Source organism: Danio rerio, chromosome 2 (assembly GCF_049306965.1).
Source record: "Danio rerio strain Tuebingen ecotype United States chromosome 2, GRCz12tu, whole genome shotgun sequence".
Classification (NCBI taxonomy): domain Eukaryota; kingdom Metazoa; phylum Chordata; class Actinopteri; order Cypriniformes; family Danionidae; genus Danio; species Danio rerio.
Genome location: NC_133177.1, coordinates 56,992,501 through 57,012,500, shown reverse-complemented (window position 1 = coordinate 57,012,500; position 20,000 = coordinate 56,992,501). Strand labels below are relative to the sequence as shown.

General features: G+C 34.6%; 1 protein-coding gene across 5 annotated transcripts in view; it reads left to right on the top strand.

Moving 5' to 3' along the window:
* Nucleotides 1–20,000, top strand: part of pnhd (pinhead) — a 62,583-nt gene that overhangs the window by 41,672 nt on the left and 911 nt on the right. For 4 of the 5 annotated variants that reach the window (XM_073916435.1, XM_073916454.1, XM_073916446.1 and 1 more), the window contains 5 exon segments: nucleotides 318–407; nucleotides 2,145–2,284; nucleotides 6,213–6,480; nucleotides 6,841–7,022; nucleotides 13,874–13,932. In XM_073916435.1, the coding sequence (XP_073772536.1) occupies nucleotides 318–407; nucleotides 2,145–2,284; nucleotides 6,213–6,480; nucleotides 6,841–7,022; nucleotides 13,874–13,932 (739 nt within the window). 5 annotated transcript variants of the gene reach the window in all.

The following is a 20,000-nucleotide window of genomic DNA, read 5'->3' as shown; positions in this document are numbered from 1 at the left end:
TTTTTTAAATGTAAATGTGTTTACTATTTATTAATTCAATTTCAGTCGTTCGGCTAAACAAATATATCTTAAATGAAAATTTTTTTTTTTATTATTTAAATTAATCTCTAAAGTTTTCCAATTGTTTTTAGTCATTTTGTAGTATTTCGATTGATGTTTTTATTTCATATAACTACATTTCTTTTGTGGTTTTACTCTAAGTAAATGATAACAGTTTTCTCTTGATAACCATGTTTTGAACTGTTTTATTCTTTGCAAATGATTTCTTTTTTCCTCTGTCCATCTGACATACTTGTGTGTTTACTTCTTTTGTTCAGTCACATCGGTTTTAGGTAGAAACAGCAGAAACTTGTTCACAGAGAGAGTCTGCTGCAAACGCCAGAGTCACGTCATCTACATCGGCAAAGGTTAGTCATAAAGAATTATTATTTATTAAGTATTTCATGATAATGATTACTTTTGATTTTACTGTAAATAAAAACAAGAATCAGGTTTAACTGCTGGATGAAATCCAAAGATTAAAAGTCTGTTTTTTATTATTTGTTCCTGATATTCTATTCTATTATATTATATTATATTATATTATATTATATTATATTATATTATATTATATTATATTATATTATATTATATTATATTATATCATATCATATCATATCATATCATATCATATTATATTATATTATATTATATTATATTATATCATAATATATTCTAATATATTATATTATATCATATTATATTTATTATATTATATTATATTATATTATATTATATTATATTATATTATATTATATTATATTATATCATATTATATTATAATATATTATATTATATCATATTATATTTATTATATTATATCATATTATATTTATTATATTATATTATATTATATCATATTATATTATAATATATTATATTATATCATATTATATTTATTATATTATATTAAATTATATTATATTATATTATATTATATTATATTTATTATATTTATTATATCATATTATATTTTATCATATTATATTTATTATATTATATTATATCGTATTATATTTATCATATTATATTATATTATATTATATTATATTATATTATATTATATTATATTATATTATATTATATTATAATATATTATATTATATCATATTATATTTATTATATTATATTATATTATATTATATCATATTATATTTATTATATTATATTATATTATATTATATTATATCATATTATATTTATTATATTATATTATATTATATTATATTATATTATATTATATTATATTATATTATATTATATTATATTATTCATTCATTCATTTTCTTGTCAGCTTAGTCCCTTTATTAATCTGGGGTCGCCACAGCGGAATGAACCGCCAACTTATCCAGCAAGTTTTTACGCAGCGGATGCCCTTTCCCATCTCTGGGAAAAATATAATATAATATAATATAATATAATATAATATAATATAATATAATATAATATAATATAATATAATATAATATAATAAATATAATATAATATAATATAATGCAATATAAAGTTGCTGGGTCAGTTGGCATTTCTGTGTGGAGTTTGCATTTTCTCCCTGTGTTGGCGTGGGTTTCCTCCAGGTGCTCCGGTTTCCCCCGCAAGTCTAAACACTTGCACTATAGGTGAATTGGGTATGCTAAAATTGTCCGTAGTGTATGTGTGTGAATGATTGTGTATGAGTGTTTCCCAGTGTTGGGTTGCAGCTGGAAGGGCATCCTCTTCGTAAAACATATGTTGGATAAGTTGGCGGTTCATTCCGCTGTGATGACCTCAGATTAATAAAGGGACTAAACTGAAGGAAAATTAATAAATGAATATATTAAAAAATGAATATATCAAATATAAGTAAATAAACATTTTCTCAAGTCTATGCATACATATGTGTATTTATATAAATATACGCAGTACACCACACTTACAATATGTAAAAACAAGCTTGATTAATTAACTTGATTAATTTGCCCATCATTTATATCTATTATACTTCATTTTGATTATTTATATTGATTAATTTATTTTAAAGAATCAAGCTAGCTGTTTTAAGTAGTTTTGATGTTTTTTTGAAAATGATTTGTCTTAAATTCTTCCCTTTTGTTTTGATGTAACAGATATTTCAGGCAGTCCAGTGAATGTAGATGTGGGCGTCTGCAGAACGCACTGTGGCCAATCAGCGCATTTTGTGGCATTAGAGGCGGGGCTAAGAGCCTCTAAATATTCCTCAATGCTGGATTTCCTGCGACATAAAAAGGTAAAGCGATTCCACAGCTGTACACAAGGTGGCGACATTTTTCAATATCAAAAGTATGCATATTCTGCAATTAACTCCCTATTGTTTTTATTGATTTTCATTTAATTTGTAAAAAAAAAACAAAAATAAAAAACAATGGAACAGTACAGAATACTAAATTATATAATACTTCTGTACTCTCCCACCAACCTTAATTAAATTGAAAAAAAAAAAAAACATTTAAAATAAGTTATAAATTAAAATATTGTATACAAATAATTTATTCAAATTAATTACCTTACTTTATTAATACATATAAATAAATAAATAAAAATACTTTAATCCACCAATGTGGATTAATATATATATATATATATATATATATATATATATATATATATATATATATATATATATATATATATATATATATATATATATATACGCACACACACACACACACACACACACACACACACACACACACACTACGGACAGTTTAGCCTACCCAATTCACGTGTACTGCATGTGTTTGCACGGTGAGGGAAACCAGAGCACTGGAGGAAACCCATGTGAGCGCAGGGAGAACATGCAAACTCCACACAGAAAGGCCAACTGAGCCGAGGCTTGAACCAACGACCCAGCGACCTTCTTGCTGTGAGGCTACAGCACTATCTGCTGCGCCACTGCCTCGCCAATAAAATATATATATATGTGTAACAGTTCACAAAAATAACGACACAGTGGTGTCCCGGTTCAGTATGTTTTCGATACAGCAAAAAAAGAAAAAAAACAGAGGATTTCTCTGATTTAAGTTTTTTTATGTATTAAAATAACATCGTAAAAGTATGATCTTTTTCTTTTTTTTTCTTTTACTTTAAACAGTGACAGCTATTCTTCTGGGGTTTCTGCTTAGCAGCAATTAAATCAAATCCTTCTTTATACTCAAAACCAAAAAGCTGCTTATAAAAAAATAAATGTAATGTTGTAGTAGTTAAACAAATAAAAAAATTAACAATTTAGTTTTTATATGGAACTCAGTTTTAATAAATTTTTAAGTTTTTATTTTTATTTTCAGAAAGATGAGTGACCACCTTTTCCTCAGACCGCTCAGATCTGCCGATTTGACGGTCACCTGCCATTATAGTGGATCTGAAAGCAGGAATTATCAGACTGAAATGGGCTTATTAAGGAATAATGTAACCGGGCTCAATTACATTGAACTTTTTCTTAAAACCTGAAATTTCCACTACCGATTAAGGTCTCTCATATGCACAGCTATAAATGTGCTGATCGCCTCAGTGATTTGTTTTGCCCTGTTCGAATCTGTAGGAATTGCCCGTCTGAATGCTACGGGAATAGTTGCATGTAGTGCTCGTGTTTCCAGTTTTTGTCTAATTCCAGTTAGTGTTACCTTGATGTCAGCGTAAATGAGTTGACATGCTCAAATATTATCGCTAAAATAACTTAGGGTGCTTTCACACCTACACCTTTGTTTCGGAACGTGTCTCGTTTGCCCAGTTCGTTTGGCATATGTGAACAGGGCAATCGCGCTCTGTTCCGCGCCAAAGTAATCGCTCCGAGATCGCTTGAATGAGGTGGTCTCGGCTCGATTGAAACGAACCCTGGAGCGGTTCGATTGCAGTGAGAAGGCGATCCGATCCGAGTGCGGTTATATCACTGTGTTTTATGGATATGTAATAGGCATACAGCTATATGAAGAGAGAATTATGAGTATGGCGGGAAGTTTCGCGAGTCTCCGGATGCCTGCAAACGAGTGATGATCTCCCGGTAATCTCGCGTCTCCCTCCCGGTCCTCAAATAGGCTACGTCGCGCACCCTTCTCACCCCTTCCCACCGCATCTCTCCTCAGACACATTGTGCGCGCACCCTGTCAATTACCACCAAACCACCACCTCTCCAGACAGCTTAGCGGGACTCTGCAAAATAAACCCTGACACTCTGACCAATGTGTGGAGAGTTTACTCACACGTGACTTCTTTTAGCTCTTTTGGTCTGATTAGAAACTTTACAGTGTGAAAGTGAACCGCTCCAAGAGCAAAGAGCAACAATGTAACATTTGTAATCTCTGTTTCAGAACAACTGAATCGATTCACAGGTGTGAAAGCAGCCTTACTGTCATAGCAGATGTCATTGTTTTTTTCCACCAGTCTCTTTCCATCACCCTCTTAACTTACAGGGAAACGCAAGGAGAACGCTAAGAACTTCCGGTCGGCAGCTGATGTCTATAAACAGTCACAATTGGACAGCTTTGAAATGATAGCTTTAATCGGTTTTACCTGCTTTCATCATCTTTGAACTAATACTGTTGCCGATCAGCGCCACCTCCTGGACTGACCATTTAAAAAAATGTGATCTAATGGGATGGAAAACAACTGCTGTGAAGCATTTCCCCTCGTTGTCAGTCGATATCTTCTGCTGTTTAAATGAAACCTCGTCATCTCTAAAGTCAACAGTTTCTCTTTCTTTCACATATAAGCAGCCCAAACACATGTAATTCACCAAAATGTTTGACACACACACGTAGCCTATTGTACTGTACCACTAACACACTGATTTAATAAATGTGACAATTAAGTGAAATAAAGTGAAAATAAAGTGACATTTTGAAATGACAGACAAAAAACCACTCTGTAATCCACACAAAACACTATTGAAACCGCAAATTAGCAGTTGTAAACACTGTACGGCAGTTCTAAACATTCTACTTAAAGACGTAGCTGCCAAGAAAAAGGTCTACACGAAGATTACATTAACTTTACTAGCCATTTTGCGAGCTAGTGCAGCATGTGCCTGACTGGAGTAGTGCTTGGAGGTGGGTGGGGAAGGCAGCATGTTGCCTGTCACGTCATTTGGGATCGTTTGGTTTGTAATGCGCACCAAACATATATTTATATATATATATATATATATATATATATATATATATATATATATATATATATATATATATATATATATATATATATATATATATATATATATATCAATTTCTCACTGAATATAGGCAATGTATTTTGGTGCATTTATTAAATGTATATTTTTATTAAAATAATATTGTAGTCACCAAACATCTTTGGAAATAAAAAATAATAATACATTTAAATTTATGAAAAATATTGGTACAAATTTTAATTACAACATTTTCTATTTTTTTTCTCTTCAATATTATTATTATTTTCTCTTTTTAATATTGGAAAAAAAATTAAAACCACAAAATTTTATTATTATGTTTCTCTTCAATATTGGAAAATATGTAAAAATTTAAAAAAAAATTCTCTCTTTAATATTGGAAAAAATTAAAAATTATAAAAATTTATAATTATTTTTTCTCTTTAATGTTAGAAAAAATGTAAAAAATTACAACATTTTATTATTATTTTTTTCTTCAATATTGAAAAAAAATGCAAAAACTACAACACTTTATTATTTTTTCTTTTCAATATTGGAAAAAATGTAAAAACTCCAACATTTTATTATTATTTTCTCTCTTTAATATTGAAAAAAAAAATTACAACATTTTATTATTTTCTCTTCAATATTGGAAAAAATTACAACATTTTTTTATTATTATCTCTTCAATATTGTAAGAAAATTAAAACCTATAACATTTTATTATTATTATTTATCTTGAATTTTGCTCTGATTTTATTTATTTAATATTTAACATATAAATTTGGTTGTCCAATTTTGAACCGTTATCATAAGTTTTGTTGTTAGATAAGCTCCAGATTTGGCTTCAGTACTGATTAATCTAATCTATATGCACAAACATAATATTGTAAAGCTTCCTATAGAAAATCTGAATTTAAATGAGACATTTGTGGGGGGTGCACTTATATATGTTGAGCACTGTACACATTGAGGGGGAATCTCCTCATGCACCACCAGTGCTTCAAAAGGGATTTTTTTCTCTTAACTGTTACAGATAAGACATCTTGATCCTTCCTCTTCAGAGGTGATCATTGGTTCTCCGTCATGTGGTTTGAGCTCCAGCTGTGAGCCGGCCGGTGTCCGTGTGGAACCAGTGATGCTGTATGAAGGTCTGCGAGAGATTGAGATCATCCAGGACTGTCACTGCGAAGCCAAAATCAGCCAGTGTGTCCGGGCACCAGCGCTGAAAACATACCACTCCAACACGCCGTACGAGACCGTCATAGATGTAGGCAAATGTGTCGGATCCAAAGGGGCACCAGGTAAATCACTGTGCAACCAGATGCAACCCAGTACTGGGAAACCCCCATACACTCTTACATTCACACACACACATTCACTACGGCCAATTTAGTTTATCCAATTCACCTATAGTGCATGTGATTGGACTGTGGGGGAAACCAGAGCACCCAGAGGAAACCCACTCCAATACGGGGAGAACATGCAAACTCCACACAGAAATGCTAACTTGCCCAGCCGGGGCTCGAACCAGAGACCTTCTTGCTGTGAGGTGACAGTGCTAACAACTGAGCCACCCTGCCACCTGCTGGAGAAATTATAGGTAATAATTATATCCCTGAATTCACACAATAATAAATAAACACGTATCTTTCATCTCACAGAGGGATTTTCATGTGTCCCCACTAAGTTTGATTCCACCTTCATCCAAACTCCAAACAAAGTGGAGCTGATCCAAACTGTGGCTCAATGCAAACTAATAGAGGGATGCTACCGAATGCCGTTAATGGAGTATCATTACGAGACCACCTACAGCGATGACGGAGTCCAGATTGAAAGTCTGAAGGTGAGCAAAATGACAGAATATTACAAATGCATGAGCACAATAAACATAAGTCAATTCAAATAGTTTTATGACAAATTACGAGTGTTTCATTTGAGGTTTCAAAGTAACATGATTAGAAAAACATATCCTCAGCATAATTGTGTTTTATATATTCAAATTATATATCGTTTATGCAGTCAAAAACTAAAGTATTAGCCTTTCTGTTAAATTGTATATATATATAAAAAAAAAGAAAAAAATTATATATATATATATATATATATATATATATATATATATATATATATATATATATATATATATATAATTTTTTTCTTTTTTTTTTATATTTCCCAAATTATGTTTAATAGAGCAAGGAAATGTTCACAGTACGTCTGATAATATTTTGTCCTCTGGAAAAAGTCTTATTTATTTTATTTCGGCTAAAATTAAAGCAGTTTTAAAACTGTTTACTACAATTTTAAGGTTAATATTATCCCCCTCTTAAGGTATATTGTTTCCAATAGTCTACAGAACAAACCATCATTATACAATAACTTGCCTAAATATCCTAACCTGCCTAGTTAACCTAATTAACCTAGTTAAGCCTTTAAATGTCACTTTAAGCTGTATAGAATGAATATATAAAAAAATGAATATATAAAATATGAACTGTCATCATGGCAAAGATATAATAAATCAGTTATTAGAAATGAGTTATTAAAACTATTATGTTTATAAATGTACTAAACGGAGGCTAATAATTCAAGGGGGGTTAATAACCATTTGAGGAAACCGATTGCAACAAACCATTTAAGTTCAAAAACTAATCCTAACGAGAATTAACTAATCCCGACCGCTCCCGCTTATATTCAGCATTTGTTGTCCTGCTGCCCCGTTTTCTACCCGTTTTCTACCCGTTCCCGTTGTATGAGCTAATAAAACTGAAAACCACCCAGCTATACAGAGTAATACAGCTATACTATATAAACACACACACACACACACATAAGCACCAAGCAAGTGACACACAGAGACAGCATCACGCTCTCTCTCATTCACACACACACACACACACACACACACAGACAGACAGACAGTACAAAGCTCTCTCTGGCCCCGTTTACACTAGTGCGTTTTAGTTTTAAAACAGCGTTTTAGATCAAAAACGATCCGCGTCCACACTAGCGTTTCACCTAGCGTCTCTGAACATATCTCCGTCCACACTACGCCATCAAAAACGTATATCACGTAACCATTTGCGCACTCTGGGCATGCACGTTCTAGTATAAACAGAAAGCGTCTCGCTTGGCATTTGGTTATTGTTAGTTAACAAACGCCGGTTGAACATTAAACGCGATGGCAAAGAAAGCAAGAGAGGTATTTTTGTGGACAGACGACGAGGTCGAGTTGTTACTAAACGTAACAAATGAATAACTGCACAATGGCGCCTAAAACAGACAATAGTGCAAACAACGCTCCCATTTCTGTGTCCATGTTGTTGTTTATAGTACTGTCTTCCGGTAGCATTAAAGCCATGTGTTATAGTCATGTGATAGGGACTTGACGAATAAAGCCTGGTTTATACTTCTGTGTCAAGTGACCGGTGACCGTAGCAAAACTTTTTCAAACTAAAACGCATTAGTGTAAACGGGGCCTCACTCTACCATTCGTACAAACACACACACACAGACAGCAACCAGCAAGCTAAATTCACACACATATATACGTGTGCTCGCTCGCTCGGGAGTCGGGAGCGATATTGTTAGACCGCCCACTTCCATCCAAAATTACACCTGTTACCGACGGCTCCTGTGCTTTATTCAGAAATTTATTCCCGCACCGCAACAAACCTGGTCGGGTCTGCGGGAATGCAGACCTCTACTGTAAAACCCAATAAGTTAAGGCAACTCAAACCGTTTGAGGAAACCGATTGCAACAACCCATTTGAGTTAAAATATAAATAAATATATTTTTATTTATTGTAAGCTTTTTACTCATCATAGCACACATGCTGCTGATGATGTGACAATAAAAGTGATTTGATTTGATTAAAAACTAATCTATATGAGTACTGTGAACTTATTTAAATGATAACTTATTTGATTATTTAATTCTTAAATGATTAATTATTTAAATATTAGATATTTAATTAACTCATTACCTTCAACAATATCTATGTGTTCATCCACCTATTTTTATGCGTATTTTGCTGATGGAAACACCATGATGCGCATAAATTTTGAAAATGCGCATAAAAAAACATATGTGCATAACTGAGTAGGATAAACTTTTTATTCAATAAGAAAAGATGCGCATAAACTACGATGCAAACAATTTTACCGCACAAACTCCAGCATGCGCATTAAAAAAGGTCATGTGAATTTGTTAAAAGAGATCATGTGATGATGAAAATGTGTGTGAATGGACAAACCATCAGGCTGAGCACACTGTAGAACATTGATTGACGCAGCTTCTCCTATCGCAGCAAACTCCGTTTTTACTGTTGATATTTGGCGCCAGTAAATCAGGAAGTGACGATTTTGTGCGCTTTGACTCGTTGGATAGAAACGATGCTTTATTCGCACGTCTTTGATGCGATATTCCAGTTTTGCGCATAAAGTTTATTCACATTTTTGGATGGAAACATAGCTACTGAGTTCAAAACTCTTTTCAAATTAGTAGAATTAGTCAATTTTGACGTCCATTTCTTGCTAACATTTGAGCGCTGTTGAGCATGTTCTTAAAGAGCGCTGATTTGCCATTGTGTTCACGTGCTCAACAGAAATGACTGTGATTGGCTGTGAAGGTCATCAGTTTACCGAACTCACCGCTGTTTACTGAGTGCAAACACAGGGCATACCTGCAAACACCCCCGTTTTTCCCATGAGTCCCAGACCCATTACCCGTTTTTTTGTCTCCTGGAAAGCTAGGACTACCAATAAATACTCTATATTCAACACTATATTCAAACCAAACTAAAAGAAATAAGACTTTCTCCAGAAGAAAAGTTTAAAAGAAATTACTGTGAAAAATGTTCTTATGTATTAAAAAACACTTGGAAAATACAAAAAAAAAGTTACATTTTTCAACTGTAGTTATATCATGGTGGTCTTTGTTGAAAGTTTGGCTCAGGAACTAGTTGAAAAATCAGCAGTGGTGTGAAGTAACAAATTCACCCCGGGCTCATTGTGGAAACGTAGTCCCATGGACGTTTCTGGAGACCGCGGAATACGTCCTGGCGGGTACGTACGGCTGCAGTTTTTGTTTTTGTGAATCCGCGAGAGGCCGCTGTTGTGCGCTTTTTCGCACCTCAGACACCTCTCGCGAGTGCAGTTCGCGCCCGCGCTGTTCTCGCGTGAACCCACCGGAGGCCGCTGTCCGACTGACCGGATGATTCACTGCGCGACCGGCCAATCGGCCGACCCGCCCTCCTCCTTCCCTGAACCCAACCAATTTTACCTATTGACCCGCCCGCCCGCTCGCTTCCCTAAACCCGAGCAACAGTTTACAAAAGCCGTCCTAAAAAAATAAAAGCCCAGATTTTTTTTTTCTACCGTGTTTTTGGATTTCACCGCGTTCTCACCCTGTCACGAAACTCGTTCACTTAATTTTTGGGATTCTGTTTTCGTCTTACCTGATTGCTGGAACCGCTCTTCCCCGTACTCGAAACCGGTCGCCGTGGTCTACTCCTCTCCGCATCTTAAGCCTGCCGACGTTACACGGTGAGCTGAGTGGACAAACAGGTTTCAGCGGGGAAGCCCTCCACAAGGAGGTAAGGCAAACGCGAAAGGGAACAGCATCACACCGCCCCGCAGCGTTCCCTTGAAAAAAATTAACGCGGCCGTACATTCCCCCCCGGGGCGTATTCCGCTATCTCCAGAAACGTCCGCGGGACTACGCTCTCAGAATGAGCCTGGGTTGAACAAATTACAAATACTCAAATTACTCTAATTAAGTCGTTTTTGTCAGGAATTGTAGTTTCTAGCACTGTATCGGTACCCCAATATTTTCCTTCAACCTGCAGTCACTACTTTATTTTTTATTCTCTATAGGGATTGGCTGAGTAGAAAAATGTGTCTTGTAATTCCTGTCCAATCAAATCGAATCATACAGAACAAAATCAAACCTTAAAATCGTTACATGAAATGACTGAGACACTTTTTAGGTGCATGACACTTACAAAATGATGGATGCCTACTGTATGATGACTGAAATAGCCTCAAACAACAGCTAAATGCACTACAGAATGTTACGTTTTCAAACACACTCACAAATTGCATGTAAACACATCAGCCTTTCGCAGTGCAACACTCACTACTCTTGAGTACTTTTGAAAGGGCTACTTTTTACTCATACTTTGAGTAATATTTACAACAGATACTTTCACTCGCACTACATTTTTGTGTAAGTACTTTTACTTGAGTGTGATTACTCTTTTCACCGCTGCAAATCAGTAACTGCAGTATTTCCTAAAAAAAGAAAGGGAGTCTAATGCTGAAGGATACTCACAGCAATTAGTTTAATCAAAGAGGAGATTAGTCGTTTCTGTGTGATCCATGCTTGTTTTCTCCATTTGTTGGATCCTGATCTGTTTCCCACCTCCAATCATTTACAATTCAGATTTCCCTACTTGGACAGCATTAAACTTGAGTGTTGACTTTTACGCACTAAATAACTCAAATCCTACTTAATACAATCCAGTATGAGTGTGTTTCTTCTGTTGAACACAAAGGAAGATACAGTAAAGAATGCTGAAAAAAACATCCATTGACTTCTATAGTATTTCTTCCATTAATGACTGTATATTTCCAACATTCTTCTGAATATCTTCTTTTGTGTTCAACTAAAGAAAAGAGACTCATAAATATTTAGATAAATGTAAATAATGAGGGAATGTCATTTTAGGTGAACTGTCCCTTTAATGCTGGAAAATCCTTTAATTGCACACAAAGCAATCATGCACATCCTAAAATGTCATAAGAAACATTCAAAGACCCTCCAACCTCTACTATAGACCATAAGAAATATTTAACATTTATATATATATATATATTCTATTTATGTCTTAAAATCGTTTTATATTTTATAAATATAAATATATGGGCAATATTTAAAAAAGAAAAAAATTCAAAGGTGGGGGGCTAATAATTCTGACTTCAATTGTATGTATGAATGTATGTATGTATGTATGTATGTATGTATGTATGTATGTGTGTGTGTGTGTGTGTGTGTGTGTGTGTGTGTGTGTGTGTGTGTGTGTGTGTGTGTGTGTGTGTGTGTGTGTGTGCGCGCGCGCGTACGTACGTTTTTGAATTTTATTAGAATTTTTACCCCTTTGAATTTTATTAAATTTTGAAAAATATTTAACAGAGCAAGGAAATGTTCACAGTATGTCTGAAAATGTTTTTTCTTCTGGAGAAAGTCTATTAGATTATTATTATTATTATTATAGTCTTATTAGAAATGAGTTATTACAACTATTATGTTTAGAAATGTGTTGGAAAAATCTCTCTGTTAAATAGAAATTGGGGGAAAAATAAACAGGGGGCTAATAATTCTGACTTCAACTGTGTTATATGTGTGTGTGTTATTATTATGTGTGTTGTTGTTATTTTCTGTGCTAGGTCTAATATGTTTATTGTGGATTAAAACTGAAATGCACAATTAAAATTATGTTTTAAAGGGATAGTTCACCCAAAAATTAAAATGAACTCATCATTTACTCCCCTTCGTGTGCTTTTAAACCTTCGTTTAAAAAAATGTTTCTTCAGTTGAACACAAAAAGAAGATATTTTGAAGAATGCTCATTGACTTCCATATATTTTTCATATAGGAAAATGTAACTATTCAAGTCAGGGGGTGCCAGCGAGCAGCATTCTTCAAAATATCTAATTCAAACTTTTTTGAGTTAACTTATAACTTGTTTAAAACCTATTTGGGTTTCTTTATTCTGTTGAACATAAGGAAAAGAAGATATTTTGAAGAATGCTGGTTGCCGGCACCCATTGACTTCCATATATTTTTTATATAGGAAAATATTATCATGGAAGTCAATGGATGCCAGCAACCAGGATTCTTCAAAACATCTCCTTTTTTAATATAGGAAAATATTACTATGGAAGTCAATGGGTACCAGCAACCAGCATTCTTCAAAACATCTCCTTTTTTAATATAGGAAAATATTACTATGGAAGTCAATGGGTACAAGCAACCAGCATTCTTCAAAACATCTTTTTTAATATAAGAAAATATTACTATGAAAGTCAATGGGTGCCAGCAACCAGCATTCTTCAAACATCTCCTTTTTTAATATAGGAAAATATTACTATGGAAGTCAATGGGTGCCAGCAACCAGCATTCTTCTAAACATCTTTTTTAATATAGGAAAATATTACTATGGAAGTCAATGGGTACCAGCAACCAGCATTCTTCAAAACATCTTTTTTAATATAGGAAAATATTACTATGGAAGTCAATGAGTGCCAGCAACCAGCATTCTTCAAAACATCTCCTTTTTTAATATAGGAAAATATTACTATGGAAGTCAATGGGTACCAGCAACCAGCATTCTTCAAAACATCTCCTGTAATGTTCAACTGAAGAACTAAAGAAGGCTTTAAACAAGTAATGATGACATAATCTTCATTTTTTGGGCAAACTGTCCCTTTAAATTCAGTCCCAGATGCACTCTGGGTCTGCTCATTGAACACATCCACGTCAGATCCGCATTCTCACAGGCTGAAGGTGCGAGGAGGCCACAAATGGTCCCCGCAGGTGCCAAATCAAAGCCGTTCGCATGTTAACAGGACGTCCCGCATTCACAGCAGGCACTGACGGCCGCTCTCTCTTGTGTTGCTAATGTTCTGCAGGAAATAGATGTGGGCAGATGTTTGGGAAGCTGCACCTCGGGGAGCCGATGTCTTCTCAGGTACACGCCGATTTCACACACACACACACACACAGCTGATCAAACAAACACACTTACATCAGTCTTTACATTAATCCAGAGAAGAAATCTGTGAGATTTGAATTATTTTTCAAATATTTCCAGAGTGTATATGTTTTAATAACTCATTTATATTAATTATTTTTTTGTCTATGCCATGATGTCAGTACATAATATTAGACTAGATATTTTTTTAAGATATTCAGCTTAATGTGACATTTAAAGGTTTAACTAGGTTAAAGTTAATTAAGTAAAGTCATTGGACAACAGTATCGCCAATCAAAATATATTAAAATAATATTAATATTTGCTGATTTTTTTAAATTTCAGCCAAACTAAACATAAAACTTTCTCTAAAAGACAAATATAAAATAAATGCTGTGAAAGTAAAGTTTTATTTTCTGCGAAACATCGCTTAAAGTCATTTATTCATTTATTTTCTTGTCGGCTTAGTCCCTTTATTAATCCAGGGTCACCACAGCGGAATGAACCGCCAACTTATCCAGCAAGGGTTTTTTTTTACGCAGTGGATGCCCTTCCAGCCACAACCTATCTCTGGGAAACATCCACACACACACTCATACACTACGGACAATTTAGCCTACCCAATTCACCTGTACCGCATGTCTTTGGACTGTGGGGGAAATCGGAGCACCTGGAGGAAACCCACACGAACGCAGGAAGAACATGCAAACTCAACGCAAACTTCACACAGAAACACCAACTGAGCCAAGGCTCGAACCAGCGACCTTCTTGCTGGCGACAGCACTACCTATTAAGCCACTGCTTCGCCCCGCTTAAAGTCACAGGAAGGCTATTTTTATTTTGTCTTTTTTTAAATGTGTTATCAAAGTATCACACACGCACATGCACACATGCTTCTCTATCCAATGTCAAAATATTTAACAAAATCCCATATAAACACAATTTTGCTAAACATCATAATAAAACATTTATTTATTTACTTTATTCATTCATTATATTAATTTTCATGACAGCATTACATTAATAACAAGATTGCATATGTTATATTACCAAAATATTCTTTAATCACATATTCAAATAGACAAAATGATTAGCCCTCCTGTGACATTTAAATAGGGTATATGCTGAAGCATGCTAATAGGACTTTTAATTTTGCCAGTAACCTGGGTTCAGCACTTCCGGTGAACTGTATGCCATTTCAAAATCGTCGCTTTTAAGATCTGTTTTCTTTAAAAATCGGCGATCTCCACTGGCTGAGTGATATCCGATATAAAGTGGGTCTCAGATTGTGTAAGAAACACTGCATTAAATACATTTTCCCCGCCATGTCTTTATAATATGAGCATTTATTTTACCCCAGTATATTCAATGGAGCTTCTGCGCTAGCCTGCCGATTCTGACAGGTGCGTGCGAGTAAACCGCTTTTTGTCTCGTTTTATGCTTGAGCAAATAAATGAATGCCAAAGTCTATTAAATGATTGTATTTTAATGACATTACAACATTGATGCTGTAAAACTGTATAAAACGGAAACGGGTTTATCAGTATGGGAACAACACCAGCTCGGCATATACCCTATTCTTCAAATATTTTTTAAGTGACTTTTAACAGAAAATATCTTTTATTTTCACAGTATTTTTCTTGTTATATTTGTTGAGAAAGTTTAACGTTTAGTTTGGCTGGATTAAAAAAATCAGGTAATATTAATATTATTAGAGTTTGTTTTCATTGGTGATTCTGTTGTCCGATGACTTTCCTTGATGAACTTTAACCTAGTTAAACCTTTAAATGTCAGTTTTATGTTTTGTTTGGCTGGATTAAAAAAATGGCTAATATTATTATTATTAGAATATATTTTCATGTAAAGATATTTAATGGCTAATAGTCAAAACAAATCTTTTTATGCTGCTTTAACTTGTTTAAAGAAGTTAACCAGGTTTCAACTAAACTTATTAAGTTTAACCAAAAACTATAGAATACACAAGACGTGTCACTCGTATCTTTTTGAATGTGGAAAAGTGTAACGGACAATATGGTGAATAAAGCCCCGCCTACTAGTATAGGAGCCAATCATCAATCGCTATAGACTGACGATGCTCCGGGGGAGGTGCTTGGACCAGATGTGAGTTTCTGCAGATTCTGTGTGATTAAGATGTTTAAGAAATGAAACTAAAGGACAGTCGTTGTTTAATTTTATTGGGGATTCCTAATATGAAACATAATTGTAAGCTTGGCAAGTAGTTTTGGAGAATTTGATGTTTCCCCATTCAGACAGTATGCCAGAGCTAACTGCCCGAGAGGCATTTCAAAGACTGCCGCCAAGTGAAATGACTTGCCTGAAAGGGACTTTGGTTTAACTTAATTTGTTTTGACAGTTTGACTGATTTGATAAAGTTAATTTGATTCAGCGAGAAAAAAAATTAAGGCAAATATTTTTTTACAGTGCATGATAGCATGCAAAATAATGCAGTATTTGATATATGCTACACAATATATAAAAATATATTCACAATATTATATATCTCATATTAAAGGTGCAGTAGGTGACCTGCCAGAATGCTTGCATTAGCATACCTTAGAAATTTTAGGACCCTCCCCTACTGTCCAAAGCCACGCCTCCTTAAGTCATGAACTTGCGAACGCGCACTGATTGGATATAACACTAGATCATGTCATTCACCAGTTAGAAAACTCTATGGAAACACGCACATTATCAAGCGCATTGTTGACAGGCCAGCGGGTGCAGAATTATATTTCCCCAAAACTATCACAGGCTATCACTGCTCAAAAATGAACAAATGTGTGAATATAAACAAACTTCACCTCAGTAAAGCTGGTTAGGCGTTTATGTTTTGTTATTAAACTAAATAATAATCAGATCAGAATAAAGCAGTGCTAAAAACAGAAATATCCTGCCATCTGTTTACATTACACTTGTGTTTACGCTACCGTGACTTTTCATTCTCAATTGTGCTCGCTGATCCTCGCTTGTTTTTAGCTCCTTTTTCAGTTGAACAACTAAACGAATGCTCGGGTCTATTTAACCGACTATATTACAGATGCTGTAAAAGGTTATCCATGAACTTGCAAATAGCCAATCTTTTGCCGGACATTTTCAGTGGCTGAACAACACTACTGTGCATATAAACCCTTTCAGAACACAATCTACATCAGCTTTGCGTGGCTACAATAGTTTTAAAGAACACCTGTCTAAATATAATACTCCAGCCGTGGTGTCACTCTTCAGATCTTTGTTTTAAACTGCATAACGTCACTTCCCTCCAGCATGCAAAAGTAACCGGTATTGATATAGGGTTTAGAAGTTTTGATTCTGCATTTTTGGCAGAAGCCCTTTCAGAAACAATCTTTCTGTTCATGCATACAAGGCCACGCTGGGCTTTCAGAAAGAAGTTCAGGTTGATGCAGAGTTTGCAGGATGACGTTTCTGTCAGCGGTAGATCTGTGCTGCACTTGTGCATGCGAGGGACGTATCTGTCTGCTAAAAGAGGCTGCGCAGAAATTCACATTTAAATTTGTTGACAGTTTTAGTTACCTGTCGTAATTGAGTTATTTGTCGGTCCAACAATATTAAATTGGATGCAATTTTTTTCGTTTTATAAACTCATCTAGAATATAAAAATACATATAAATCTGTATAAAATAATCACTTACTTTAATCAGTATTATTGGAATGTGAAGAGACTTTCAACCAGCACAACAACACATGTTTCTGAAGACAATCACCTACTGCAGGGGTTTTCAAACTTTTTTAGCTGAGGGCCCCTTTGAGTAGGGCGAATTCTTTCGGGGACCCCCAAAAAATAAAAATGACGCCACCCCCTCAAATTAACAACTGTACTTAATTTTTTTAATTGTATTATTTATATTATTATATATTATTCAATAAATTTATATTATTCATTATCTGGATTCATTTTTGTAAGATGTTAGTTGAGTTGACATGGTTTCAGTGCTTCAATCTATTGATCAAATCTTCAAGCGCAGTGTTCATTGTGGTCTGCTCTCACTGGATTCAATCAAGACATATTTTGTGTTCGAGTCGTCACGTTTACACAGTTTTTTATGCCATTTTTATGCTTTTTTTCTGCCTATGCACAGCTAGACTCTTCTGTATTTACCCTTACAGCTGAGAGTCTAAATGTATCTAAAGATTTAAAGCTTTTAAAGAGTTTTGTCATTCATCAGCCTGTTAACAGTTAACTACTGTTGTAACTAGCAATACTACAATGGAGGCTGTAGTGGTTCAGTGTGTTGAAGTTTTGTTTATTTTTATTCCTTTTTTTTGTGCACATCATAATTTACTCAAGTTGACAATCCTGACTTACACTGATAAAAAATAATTTCCTAAATGCAATCTAGAATTGGGTATTCAAGTTCAAAGAGCCACAAGTTTTACTTTGCATAATTTTAGAAGCTTTGCTGACTTTAAAATGTCCATACCAGTTTGTTCTATTAATAATAATACTGAATATTACATTTAAATTACACAAATAAATATGGGAAAAAGTGGATTAACATCTTGAAAAAAATGCATTTACATTCAGAGTATTAAAGTTTGATCAGATATGTTGAGCTCCATTAAATACAGAGCACTAATACATTTTAATATTTAATAATTAATTAGCTCTATAACATAACAAAAACAGATACATTATAATTTTTATAGGCTATAGTGGTTTTACTCAGTGTGTATAAAATTTAAATTTTTTTAATCATCCAGTTATGAACCAATGTGAGTAAGAGGTCCGCTGCAGAGCTCATCCAGCTGTCATCAGTGTAACAGGAGTGAAACTCTGAGCACTCGCTGATGTGATGACAGCTCCATTCATTGTTATTGCAGCACTTTTTGCTTTACAATTTTTATATGTTTGTTTGCCATGCTGCAAAGAGGACCGTCTGATATTTGTACAAAGCAAAGTGTAAAGCATATCGCACTGTGGACGAGGTGCAATGTTGTGACGTGTCTTTAAAATGCTATTTGTTCCCTATGAGTGAAGCCTGCGCAGAGAGGCGCGCACTCCACAGCACCCAGCTGATCGGTTACTTAGCAACGCAAGCCATAAACAGAGTAATGCTTTCAGCCACCGATAATGTTCTTATTGATCATGTATTTTAACTGAAATATAGTCAGTCAAACCTGAGCATTCATTTAGTTGTTTAGCGTAAAAGAGATAAGCGTAAGTGAAAGGTAAACGCCGTCAGGTGCAGCAGACAAGCGCCAAAAATCACAGGAAGTGCCCGGCCAGAAGTGCTTATTTAATAAAAGTCCCCGTGCACAGAGGCGGGCCGCTGCGCTTCTTTTCCTGTATCACGAAGATGTCAACTGCATTTTAATGACATAAGCATAAAGCTTAATTTTTGCAGTACTTTTGAGCTCAAATTATAATCAAAAATATATTAACCTTCAGAATGATGCAGGATACAAAATTCATCTATGTGGGCCCATTTTGATTACCCCTCATTTAAAATTTTTTTGAGGCCCCCCTAGCGCCATCTGGCGGCCCCCTGGCCCCCAGTTTGAAAACCCCTGACCTACTGCACCTTTAACCAAACCATATTTCTTGTGTAACTATATATAATTCTCTTTAGCCTTTGAGCTTTAAGCTGTTTTAAATCTATTAGTGTGGCTGCTTCTCAACTTTGGCTATATTAGCATATATTAGGGCAGAAGAAAAACGTATATCGATAAATTTGCTAAATAATGTGATACTTGATTCCTTCATTTAAGTTTAAACTTTATTGTACGTTCTGCTTGGCATTCATTTCATTCATTTTCCTTCAGCTTAGTCCCTTGTTTATCAGGGGTCGCCACAGTGGAGTGAACCGCCAACAATTCAGCATATTTTAGGCAGCAGATGCCATTCCAGTCACAACCCACAACCCTGTGGGGGATACCACAGTACCCGGAGGAAACTAACGCTAACACAGGGAGAACATGCAAACTCCACACAGAAATGCCAACTGTCCCAGCCAGGACTCGAACCAGCGAGCTTCTTGCTATGAGGTGACAGTGCTAACCACTGATTCACTATGCCGCCCCACAAA